The following is a 12,549-nucleotide window of genomic DNA, read 5'->3' on the forward strand; positions in this document are numbered from 1 at the left end:
TTTTTCTTGCATTTTCTGGTGCAGCTTTCTGCCGCTCCACGTAATAGCAGAAAAAATTATTTTCTATTCCACTTGTATTTCATTTTTGTCATCTTATATTCATATTCCTTTCTGCAGTACGAAGTAGCTCTCTTTACTCCATCACAGCATTCCTTAACTGCTACCAGACTGCTTTTCCTGAATTCTTCTCTCAAGCAGTCCCTTAGCCAAGCTCTCTGCTGGTTTTATATGTAGTGATGAAATCAATATCTGTAAATAATTGTAAATGAGAACACATGAAGGCTGAGGAGCTTCTTACTCTTCCATCCTGCCTTTCTTGTGAGCTGTCTCTAGCTCTGGTAACTAAGTTAACTAAGTCAATCCTCCTCCCTCTCTTCAGAGAAGAGCTGTGGGCCTCAATGTTGATGGTAGTAGAATCTGTTCAGTAATTTCAGAGATCGTGTGTTGCATCTGAGGTATCTTGCAACTTCCAACATGTTTGATGAAGAGGACTTTGCAGTTGAAGGCTGTGAAAGATTACGTTCTTATGTGAGATGGAGCTTAAGGAGCAATTGGAACTCATTAACAAAAGCATTTGGACTTGGGTTCACATGCTCCATTGAACCTTATTAAGCTTACTGAGGGGATCTGAGTAGGTACTTTAATTAACCATATGAAGATTAGTTGCTCTGGTGGAATAAGGGGGAAAGGTCTGAGGTGCTTGTTGCAGCAAGACGAGGCAAAATACTCATTATTTTACTTGCTTATCATCAGGCATCCGTTCAAACAGAGCCATAGCTAGAGAGTGTTACTTGAGCAAAATTCCTACTGACTTCAATAAAATGCACTGACACTGTAAGGACTTCATAATAAGATCTTTTGAGTATTAACAGATGGTCACCGACTGCCTGAAACAAAGTTGTTGGATTTTTTTTTTGTTTTGCTTTGTTGATCACCGCAGGTATCTGGAAACTGAACAGACTTTGCCTTCTGGAAATCAAACCTGCCTGCGAAACAAAGGTTTTTCACTCCCCTTTTTTATTTTCTTGCCTCAAATCCTTTAGAGAAATTTTGAAAAACAGATACTGATTTGTGAAGTGCCTTATCAGAAGTCTTTGGTGTTTGGACCAGCTGAGTGCAGCGGGACTTGCCCGGCTCGCTGTGCTGCAGGCAGCCTGCAGAATGGGCCCTCACCACTGCCCTGTGCCAGCAGAGCCCCTGGCAGCCCGCTTGACCCATCCGCTTCAGTGCAGTTGTGCAGTGCCAGCAGTAAGTAGGCCGTGAAGGAAAGTGGTCTGCCTTTGTTGCTGCCGTGGACTGAATGAGGAGCGTATCTACTGTTGTGAAAACGTTCCTGTTAACAGTTTTTCTTTTGTGTATTTGTCAGTTTATATATTAGTTGCAGTTGTACTTTGCACAAACACTAATTAGACAGCCATCAACACTCAGGGCCAAAGGCTTACTAACAATGCAACTGTGATAGCAGTGTCTTAATTGGTTGAGTATAATTGTCATTAGGCAACGATAAAGACATCTGGGGCTCTGGAGGGAGATCAGCACCCCCTCCTCCTCTTCCCCAAATTTGTTCTGGCTATTGCTATCCAACACAGTTGAGCTTTTTCAGATGAGACCCTGTGTTTTGACCGGTTTCCTGATGTTTTTCTCCTTGTGAAATCGTCTGCCTCTTCAGCACCACTTCATTAGAGTGGTGCCCAGCCTCCAGCTTTGCCTCCTCCCACATGTGCTCAGCACTTCACCACCTGCTTCCCAGCCATCGTGGGGCAGCAGCAGCTTTTAGCCTCCGTCTCCTTCGCCTTCACTCTTCTGCTTTCACTCATGTGAGAGGCTATGAGGAAGCTGTTCGTCTCATTATGGCATTACTGCCAGTAAAAGTGGTTGAAATGCTTTTGATTAGCAAGCAGACGTTTTTATTATACTATGTAGATACCATATGAATTTAATTTTTTCAATTCCTTTGTACCACGTGCAATCCAGCTCTTGCTCCATTTCAGCAAGTTTATTTTATTCATCTGCAAAGCTTAACTTGAATTTGCAGGCTCACTTTTATGGTTGTGTAATTATCTGCCTAAGATAACAGTACTGGATTGCTGGGGAGAAGAAGAGAAAATAGCTAGAAAAATATAGCTCAGCCTCCTGCTGCTACTTCTCACATACATATTCTGAGATGTTTAGAAATGTGAGAACCACAGCAAAGTGAAATTCAGGTCTGTTGGAGAAGTTGAGTTACTTGCATGGGAGTCTTGGGAAAAGCAGTAGTTCAGTGCTGTTGAGTATTATAACAATGAATACGTGGTATTATTTATATTAAGATAAGTGGCTTTTGTTTGTGTTTTTTCTCTCCAGCAGCTTCTCATAGCTATTGCAGCAAAAAAATCAGTGACTCGGTGAGCTTGGAGTATTCTGGTGTCCTGAAACAGAAGACCTAAATCTGGGAATCTTTCATTTGGTAGCGAGTAATCAGGGAAAATTTTCATGGCAAAAAAAAGATTGTTGTGGTAGGAAATGAATAGAAATACAGAAATTATGTAGGAGTAGTTTCTGTGCAATGCAGCAGTTTTCTTTTCCCTAGCCATCTATATTGATATGGCAGATTTGCCAATTATCTGCAATAAAGTAGCCTTTTTATTTTTTTACAGCAAGGCATTGCTTTAATAGTTTAAAAGCCTTTTGTTGTGGTTACAAATTGAAAGTGTGTTGCTCTTTACAACAGCATTAAAAGCAGGGAGTTGAACCATTAAATTTTTTAGTTCTGAATTGGATTCATCTGTATTTGAAACTCTTCCAGTTCAGTTCTGGTACAGGCCCAGTGGTGCTGGAAACAGGCATGTGGCAGTGCTGGAAAGCAGAGTGAGAGATAGTTTATGTCTCCCATTTCTCCATTTTGACTCCATGCCCAAACCTGGACCTCTTCTTGGGTTTCCAGCGTGATCTTGGAACATCTCTGCAAATCCATTAGGTTTGTCGCACTGGACTGAGATGCTGTCATGCTGTGCTGGGAAGGACATGAGTGAAATGGGGTGGGAGGGGTATGGAGGGAAGCTGCCTTACTGCCCTCCTCCCTGCTCTTCCTGATGGACCTGTGGCACTTGTGTCAGCTTGCACTGCGCTTCTGGGATGCCTGGACAGCAACGTGCAAAGGCTGGTTCTCCTGGCACATGGGGCTCTCCATTCTGATGGACTCTGTAGGCCAGGTTGATGGTTGGATTTGATGATCTTGAAAGTCTTCTCCAACCTAGATGGTTCTGTGATTCTCTGTCATCACAGATAAGAAATGGGTGTTGTTACTGCAGTCTCCTTACATGTCACTCTGTAGTATCTGAGTAAACTCATTAGGGCATTCCTGAGGTACGCCTACAAAGCTCTGCTGTTAACAAATCCTTGCTGAGGGTGGGAGAGCACAGCTTTGTGGTGCCAAAGTGAAAGCTCTTCATTGTGCATCTCTCAGTCACTGATGAGGGAGGGAGCGGGGCCTGCAACAGGTAGATGTGATTATCTGTCCTGAATACTTTTGTTATTGTGTGTTATCCCCAAAACTTGAAATTTATCTGAAACAAAAGCTTTTCAGTGTTGCAGACTGAAGATATTTCATGTAGACAAACCTGGACTGCTTGTTTAGTCCAAAATTAAAGTTTTTGCTTTGTTTTGTGGAAGCTTCTTTCTTGAATTGTTATTTTCAAGTAGTGCTGCTGTAAATGGGGAAGAAAAGCAAGGTTTATAGGAGGACTGGGACCTTATCTGCAGAAGGAGGAGGATGGAGAAGTGCTGTCTCTCCCATTTCTCTCATTTTCTTCTATTTAGTGGTGTGAAGCACTGGGAGAGAAGTTTTGTCACAAGGACTCGACTCTCTTCTGAGTTCAGTACGGAGAATTAATGTACATCTCTTTGCTTAGCAGTTCTCTGCCACCTCCTCAGACACTCCAATTTGTTGTACAAAGTGGTACATTTTTACCAGAGGTGTTGGAAGTGATGCTCTGCTCCAGAGTACCTGCAGTACCGGTGTATGGCACTGGGTCACCTGTCCAGCACCTTTGTTAAGCGCCTCCCTTCGCCTCCTTTGTTAACACATACTTTCTTATTGTCATCATAAATATGGGTTGTTCCTGCCCTGTGCACCTCTGGGGCTAAGAATCGCTGTTGAAATGATTTTCCCCCCCAAAAGCAGAATAGAACAAAGCTGGCAGAGCGGCAGCCTTCATTTCCAACAGATCTGTGTTTCAGGTGTGACAGAGAAACACAGCTGAGACTGACTGTTGTCATAGTTCTGTTGAAACTTAATAACTGTAGATCTGCTCCAAATTGACCATATTTTTGGTCAGACGTATAGGGAGTTACTTCTCAATCATGCCTGCAAGATGCTGGACTTTTTTTTTTCAATTAATAGTACACTGTGGCGCAGCAGAGGTGACACAGAACAGTTCTTGTGTTGTTGTGTTACAGCCTTCCTCCCGTTACATGTATTCAGTGTCATTTGAGAAGCTGATTCCTATTTTTTTTCTCCTTTGCAAACTGTAGTGTGTCTGGTGTTAGCAAAACATCAGAAAAACTACAGTGTAAGAGAGTCTTGTGCGAGGAAGGGAGCACTGCTCTAATTCTAAAGACAGCACTTAATCCTGTGAATAAATTAATTAGTCTTCAGAGATGTAGGCAACTCGGATGTGTTGATGAGGCATTAGGAAGCGTATTTCTCTACAGGGCGGCAGGTTGGATGGATGGATGTGTGTGAATGCTTGTACGTGTGTACATAAATACTCTGATTAAACAGCCTTTCTCTGGCACCACCACAACGTTTTTAAAGACCAGAAGGAAACAGATTGGAGTTTTGCTGTGATGTAACTGACACTCATTGCTGATAAGTTTATTTTTCCTGGAGCCCTGCTCCTCTTGCATTTTATCTGTAAAGCTAGCCCCGATAGTTGGTAACCCATGGTAGCCCAGTGGTGTCCCCAAAGCCCCAGCTTGCCTGTGTTAGTAGACTTGCTGCTGCATTCAGTAAATGGGAATAAAATGAACAAAGTTGGTGGGATTTGATGTGGGGAGAATCCGTCCAGGAACTGTGAACGGCATCGAGTTTTCAGACCTTCTCATTCTCGCTCTGTTCCCTTGCAGCTACCTCTTTTCAGATGTTTTTGGAACGAATAAAAGCTTTCTTTTCCAGATACACATCGGGGGAAGTGAGGTTGTGGGACACGCGCACCTGGGACTACACAGCCCCCATCCTGGAACCAGTGCAGGGTCCTGGTGATGCTGGACCTCAGCCACATGTCTCCTTTGTGAGGATAAACAGCTCTCTGGCTGTAGCAGCTTACGAGGATGGTAAGTAACCACAACTCTCCTCCCTATTTAGGGGAGGAAAAAAAAAAAAAGCTTTATAAAAATGAAGCAGCTGTGCTCAGCTTTTTGTGTGCCCGTAATCCTGTATATACACACACGCACACTCTTGCTTTTATGTGAGAAAGTTGGCCAATAACCCTAAATGCATTAGGAGGCATTGGAACATAGCACCCATTAAAACTGATGTTTAATTCCTACTGGAACTGCTACACAAAGCTTGAGTGCCAGGCTGAAGTCCAGCCAAACTATCTTAAGCAAATAACTTGTTTTGCTATAAAAAATATTAAATATTCTTCCACTGCCATTCTCCTCTGTCCAAAACTCCCTGAGGGTACTGTGAGGCTTTGTAATGGGAATAGTGGTAAACTTGCATGTCTGATGAGGCTGCGTGCTCCCTTGTGCATCCGTGTGCTACGCAGGGACGTAGCTGAAGTATTGGTTTGCATTATTGACTTTCATACTTTGACATAGAGAAATGAAAACTGTGCCCTAATAGTTAATGAAACTAATGAAATCCTGCTTTATACACATTGTTTTAAATGTGCTTAAATATAATGGCTGTCAAGAGCCAGGGACCAACTATGCATCTACTGGACATGGGAATAGCAATTAAAAAACCTGGGTTTGAACAGTGCTTGACACTTGGGGTCCTAAGTTGAAGAACCCAGGCAGGACTCAGCTCCTGGCAGCTTTCTTTAGACTGTGTGATTTGGTACTTAAACTTCTCCTCGAGTGTGAATAAAGAGGATTTTTTTGACTGTTTCTTTTTAAGTTAAGGAGTGCTGTATGTGTATCATCTCTGATCCTGGCACTTTGTGTGTGGAAGCAAAGCCAGAGATGGGATGTCCAAAACAAAATAGCTAATCCTTTTATTTTATAAGTAAATTATATGCTTTGTATCTGAAAGTAAGTGTTAAAAATGATGCACATTTTTAGTGGTTTTTCTAATCTGGATTGTGCTGTTTCCATTTTCCGTGGCTAAAAATTAATAGGCAACGTTTTATGACAACAGTGAGCCTGGTATTACAAAACATGACTGCTATTTACTCAAGTCATAGGAAATTATAACAGTGATGGTTTTAACTGTTGACTTTTTTGTCCAGTGTGCCAAACAGTGAATATACCAGAGGCTCTTTTGTTTGCTTTCTAGTCTCCCACTGACTAATCTAATAATCTTTCCAGGTTTTTTTCCTGTCAGATTCCTTGTTGTCGGCCCTGCGTGTGCTGTGACTGCACTAGTTTGCATAAAGCTCAGCGTCGTATTCTTTTGGGTGGAAATTTTAATGGGCTCTGTGATATGGCAGTTACTCTGATTTGAGAATCCTGGTCAGAATAGATTAGTTTCTATGTGAACAGGGAATTATAAATACTGTTTTTAGAAATGTTTACCAACTCGAATCTGAAAGCACATATTTACAGTTTGATGGAGAGAATTATTTTAAACTTGGGAGGAGGGGATTGGGGGGGGGATGACTTTGAAGATAATGTGTTTGATTGTTCTTTGTTGTACTCTTCCAGCTCCCTTTTCTCTTTGTTTGTAAGTTTGACTAACGGAGAGAAACCATCTGCTAGTGTTGGAGGTAGTGCTGTCAGGCAGAGAGAGTCTAGACTTCTCTGTCGAATCCCTGGCTAGCAGACTTGTGCAGATAACATCAGTTTCTCCCAGTTCAACAGAGCTCACGCAGCGATGTCCTTGGCACCTGATCACAGGGAAGAGCTAACAGGCAGATCCTGCTCGCACCATGCCTGCCTCGCAGCGCTGCTCTGCGCTTCTGCAGGAGAGAGCACTTCCCAAGGCATGTGAGGTGCAGCGAGGAAAGGCTGTCTTACCAGGATGCCTGCATCCGAAGTGAATTGCATCTCTGTGATGGCACTAAAGAAAAATTGAATGGTGGCTTTCGGTGAATGTTTCCGACAGTGTCGGCCTCTGTGGAACAAGCTGCAAGGAGAGGGAAAGGAGGGGAAAAAAGTACAGGGAGAAAATGAAGTTCCTTCTGCTCGTGCCAGTGCTCGGTGGGGGTACTGCATGTACACCTGGGGCAGTGGGACTTGGCAACTCGATCCACAGTTGTGATTTTTGAATTCCAACCCACTGGCCTCATATTTCTTCTGCCTTGTTTCCTATTGTCAGCACTGGCAGCCCTCCAGTTTGATTTTACCACTAATTGTGTTGCACGTTACCGAACTGAAATGAATCAAATCAAAATGCTTTTCCTGGAGCATTAGATAAAGCAGGCGAGGGTTCTGGGTAATGAGCAGATGCTGCTAATGCAGGGACAGTCGGGGCCTTGCCAGGACTCCATCTGCTCCATGCTTGCCTGCCTTTGGCTGTGAGCCACAGCTTTGGGAAGCAGCGGTCTACTTTAGCCATCAGCCCTCCACCCTCCAGAGTCTCGTAGTTCGACTTGAAAACAAAGTGCTGCAACAAGAAAAGTGGTTGGGTGGTGGCTTTCTTGGTTTTAAATGCAGTGCTACATACTCATGTAGGCATGGCAGGGTGATGCAGCACTGCTCCTGTTCACAGCAGCTCTTTAAGACCTATGGGGAGAGTTGATGGCACTTCTCAAGTCGCACAGCAGCACCTTGGGGCAGAGAAGGGTGCTTTCTGCAAGGATTGGAAGTCGGCTCGCTTCTTGGCAGCCTTTAGGAGGCGAATTTTGGCAGTGCTTTCTGGGACAGGGAATCTGCTGTCTTGTCCATTCTGGTGCCCTTAGCACTGCTTGCAGGCGCTGTCCCTTCCGTGCCCTGCTTGCAGATGCAGAAGTGGAGTGATGTGATGGGAGTCTTCCTCCAAGCACTATGGAGAGCTAGGCAAATCTACAGCAGGAGGCAGGCTGCCTCAAATTAAGGAAAGTTTTTGGGTTTGGGGGTTGTTTTTTTCTTTTGATTGAGGTTTCTTTGTTTGTTCTTTAAACAAAGCATGTATCTATAGGTGTACATTTACATTTATTATTTTATATACAGTGTACAGGTGCCCGTGGATTTGGCTCCATGGGGTGTGATTTCACCTCCAGGCCAGGGATGACTGCCTCCCAAGTCACGCAGCTGCTTTTGCAGGGTGCCGTTGTGCTCCCAGATATGAGGAGCTGTACTGGAGGCTGCCCCAATACTGAGGAATGACCCCAGCCCTCCTTTGTCACAGCAGGAGTGCATGCAGTGCTGCTGATGTTTGCTGGAATGGACTGCAGTATGTCAGCAGTGCGTTGTGTGAGGAATAATAGAGCCATGGTTAAATGTGTTACCCAAATATCCTGCAGCATAGTCAGCTGCGATAACTGGACCTTTCCCCAGACCACATTTCAGCAGTATATTGGGTGAGTTACAAACCTACATCCTTTGTACAACCTGGGCTAAAGTGACAAATAGGAAGACCAGTAATGTCAAGTGTCTGCAATTGTACCATTTTCAGCAGCCTCTTGCAATTAACTCATTTCCTGAGCCAAGACAAAGCTCTGCAAAGTCCAAATTCCAGGAGTTATTGTTGGAGTTCACTTAATATAAACACAGTTGCCATGCAGATTTCAGCCTGCTGTGAAATTATTACGTATAACTTTAATTTAATGGCTTTCAGTACTCAAAAAAAAAAAAAAAAAAAAAGGAAGAAGAAAGAAAACACACATGTGTTTGCAGCCTTAACTTCACCTTAGCAAAGATTTCTGCTTTGGGAATGAAGTACTAGAGAGTGCTGGAGACAGGAAGATAGACTATGTAAAGCAGTGATCTCATCTGCACTGGTAAATCTTAAGCCTAATTTTTCCTGTGTTGCCATACTGATATCTTCAACTGTAATGGTGATATTTTTGTGCTATTGCACAAACGAGATTAACTGTTGCAAAGAGTTACATGCTAATAAATACATTTTGCTTTCTATGCAATGAAAAGCAGAGTAGAGGATGCTGTTAAGTGGCGCTTCTAGAAGTAGTAGCAATTTTATCTCTTGATAAATACAGTGGAGTGTTTGCTTTTCCAGTGTAGTTGTTGTTCATGTTGGAGTAGTGGTTCATCCCAGTGAAATAAAGTGGTATTTCTCTTTGCATTCCATTTGCATTCTTTTCACTCCTTGTGTTGACTTGTGACCTTACAAGTCAGTTGCTCTTTGGTGGCGCTGAGGATATTTTCACACCATATTGTGCATCAGCTGCTGCAAACACCGTATTGTGAAGCTTTCAGGTGTTCTGGAAGAGATGACTGTTGAACATTTGGTGAAAAGCTGCATACCTGCCTTGAACAGACTGCATTATTGCACAGTGTGCTTGCTCTGTCCTCTCATTTGAGATGCAGTGGCAGTGGATTTGCTGCCTGCTTTGGGGAGCAGACCCCTAAATGCCAGCTCTCCCTACAGCTCTGTGTGCGTGCTGCGGGCCAGTGGTGTGTTGCTCAAAACCAGCTCAGTGGTTATTTACCTTTCAAGCAATTAACATAATTACCATTATGCTAAGAAGTAATTTTGGGAAGTTCTGCTCGCAGCCCTTACGACTCCATCGGGACAGTTTGAGTCGGGACTTATCTCTTTGATGGAAGCCTAATTGCAGTTTTGGCTTTGTGTGAACAAACAGAGGCAGCTAATTGTTTAGGCAAATAGCAGATTAATTTAAATATGCATCCCTAATAAAACAAAAATGGTCCCCATTATGGTGCACGTTCCCATGGCGAGGAATATAAATATTCAGTGGGAGTGCCATTAGACGGGGATCTTAAGGATTATCTGCATTATTTCACATTGGTAGCACTTTCCAGATACCAAATAATCTTTACAAAAGCAAACATAAATCAATTTAAACTCATTTAGATACCATTTTGCTCTGTGCAGTTTCATTACCACACTCTTGCTTCACCTCCTCTGGGACACGGGAGGAGTGTTTGCAAACTGGCATTGGTGCCCGTCCGCAGCTGTCTGTCAGAGCTTTTATGTCTCCTTTTGAAGGAAGAGCTGTCATTAATCATTTCATCATTAATGGGCATGCTCACGTAGGAAGAAGGCTTCTCCTGCCCCACTCCTCTTGTCATGTCTGAAGATTGCTTCTCTGTTAATTCAGTGCAAAGGTGGCCTGGGAGTCTCCAATTCTGTCTGGCCCTTCTGCTCTGTAATACGCTCCTAATTGCTTCAGGTTGCTCTTATTCAGATTACTGCTTTAATGTACCATGCTTTTACATAGAGTATTGGTGATCTGTGCAAGGAAAATCTGCAATTGCAAATGCATTTTCTCTTGACTTGCACTCCTGTATTCTTTGAGGTTTGCATTCTTTGGCTTTCTGAAAGCTTTGAACTCTGTTTTCCAGAGTGTCACTGTTCAGAGTTTTGCTGCTGACTGTTAGGAATGGTGTTAATGTCTGTGGCCTGACTGCTGTGTGTCAGAGCTTCACGTTTTTCTTCCTCGCTGTGCTTGTGTTACTTCAGTGGAAGAAGAAGAATTTAGGAATCACAGCACCACAGAATCATGAAGGTCGGAAAAAACCTCAGAGATGATCAAGTCCAATCATCAGAGGTTTAGGTCCAGTCTTCTCCAAGTGTAGGAGAGAAGTCAAGCAGTCTTCCTCGAGGCAGATACCAGAGTTACCTGAAAACTAAGCTTGGGAATTGCAGAGAGCAGCACAGCCTCGAGCGCCTGTACCCATCATTTTGGGAAGTTCCTTCTGAACCTCTGTGCTGAAATTCTGGTCCCATGCTCTAGAGTCTCTTTCCCATATGCACACATACTGTTTTTGTTAGAACATTTATAAGCTTGCATCTTCAGCTGATCTTACAAGATTTCCTTGAATTCTCACGTGTGTTTGCTTTGTGTTTGTATGCAGGTACTGTGAGCGTTTGGAGCCTGATGGTGGGGCGCGAGCCAATCCATCGCTACCAGCATAACCAGAGGATACAGGCTTTAGCTCTGGGTTCCAAGGGTGCAACAGTAGCGACAGCATCTGGCTTAGAGGTCAAGGTGGAAAGCCCTGATGACAGGGGATTCTGGCAAACTACAGGAACGTTCGAAATCCAGAAGTTGGTGAGTCTCCACACTGCCCAGCTTCATTCCAGGAGCTGGTGATCTACTAATTATTTTTGGTATGGTTAAGAGGCATCTTTTAAATCTTACAGGAGTGTTGTGTGAGCTGGATAACGGCACTATCAGATAGAGGCAGTGATTCTGTAGCAGGTTAATGGATGAACCTTTCATTATTGAGGAGCAAGGGTGCAGTGCTGGCTTAAGCTACAAGTGAAAATGAACAGAAGTCCATATGGTGCAGGAGGTTGGCTGTTATCAATTATTTTTTTTTTTGTCAACATTAAGCTAAGTTGGCTCATCTTGTAAATCAGTTTTCTCGCATAGAGTTGGAGCTAAAACTCGAGGTCTCATTCCAGATGAATGCTATCTGATTAATTCTGAGGCAGGATATTGCAGACGAGCTAATAGTATCACTTGTGAAGCTGTAACTAGTTGTGCAGCTCCTTCAGGTTGCACCTTCTGTCACTGAACTTTTGTGGCTGTTTTAATTAAAAACCAAGAGCGATCCCATTCTCTGAAGTTTTATTATGGCTCAGTGTGTCAACCCTTTTTGAAATGGGGAAGGAATTGTGTAAGAAAAAAATGGAGCCTTGCAACTTTTCTTTTGCAGGAAATCAACTGCGCAGCTAATGGGTATGAAGTCAATTTAAACCATTCCTGATTCATCCCCTCTTTCAAATCTGCCAGTCCTACAGTACTTAAAAATAGACAAAATCCCCAAACGTTTGAAGAATGTTCCTAGTAACAGTGTTAAAACAACACTCTCTCCCTTGTAGTTGGATCCATGCTGTCTGTAAGCTGTGTTCCATCACAGGAGCTAAATTTGCAGATATTCTGAAATAAAGTTGATGCTCAGACTTCATCTGAAAGTAATTTGTAACTGGGATGATTCAAGATCACGGGTAACCTGTGCATCAGTAGCTTGTTAGTTTAACATATCGCAGCAGTGATTTGAAACAGTTTTTGTCTGCAATAAAAATGAAGTCTGCTCTTTTTAGGTGAACTTCCTTCATCTGGTTCCAGAGGTCTGGGACAGTCCGGTGGCAGTAGCAGCTGCAGAAGATGTTGTCTATCTGCTGAAAGGAGAAGACCCTGGGAAAATCCTTCATTCTGTCTATGGTCAGCCTGTCACATGTCTTGATGTCTCTGCTCATGAAGCAGCCTTTGGGGTCAAAGGCTTTGGCTGGATACTGAATGAGCCCAACCAGGTATTTAATGCTTTCTGTCG

General features: G+C 43.3%; 1 protein-coding gene across 4 annotated transcripts in view; it reads left to right on the plus strand.

The window, feature by feature from the left end:
• The window catches only part of FBXW8 (F-box and WD repeat domain containing 8), a 46,584-nt gene that overhangs the window by 17,882 nt on the left and 16,153 nt on the right, over nucleotides 1-12,549 (plus strand). For all 4 annotated transcript variants that reach the window (XR_007380296.1, XR_007380295.1, XM_048963890.1 and 1 more), the window contains exons 6-8: nucleotides 5,156-5,313; nucleotides 11,125-11,321; nucleotides 12,320-12,529. Coding sequence is in view for 2 of the 4 variants with exons in the window: in XM_048963890.1 (XP_048819847.1) it covers nucleotides 5,156-5,313; nucleotides 11,125-11,321; nucleotides 12,320-12,529 (565 nt within the window). In the remaining 2 variants the exon portion in view is untranslated. The remainder of the gene's footprint in view (nucleotides 1-5,155; nucleotides 5,314-11,124; nucleotides 11,322-12,319; nucleotides 12,530-12,549) is intronic.

This window comes from Lagopus muta, chromosome 17 (assembly GCF_023343835.1).
Source record: "Lagopus muta isolate bLagMut1 chromosome 17, bLagMut1 primary, whole genome shotgun sequence".
In the NCBI taxonomy this organism is placed as follows: Eukaryota; Metazoa; Chordata; class Aves; order Galliformes; family Phasianidae; genus Lagopus; species Lagopus muta.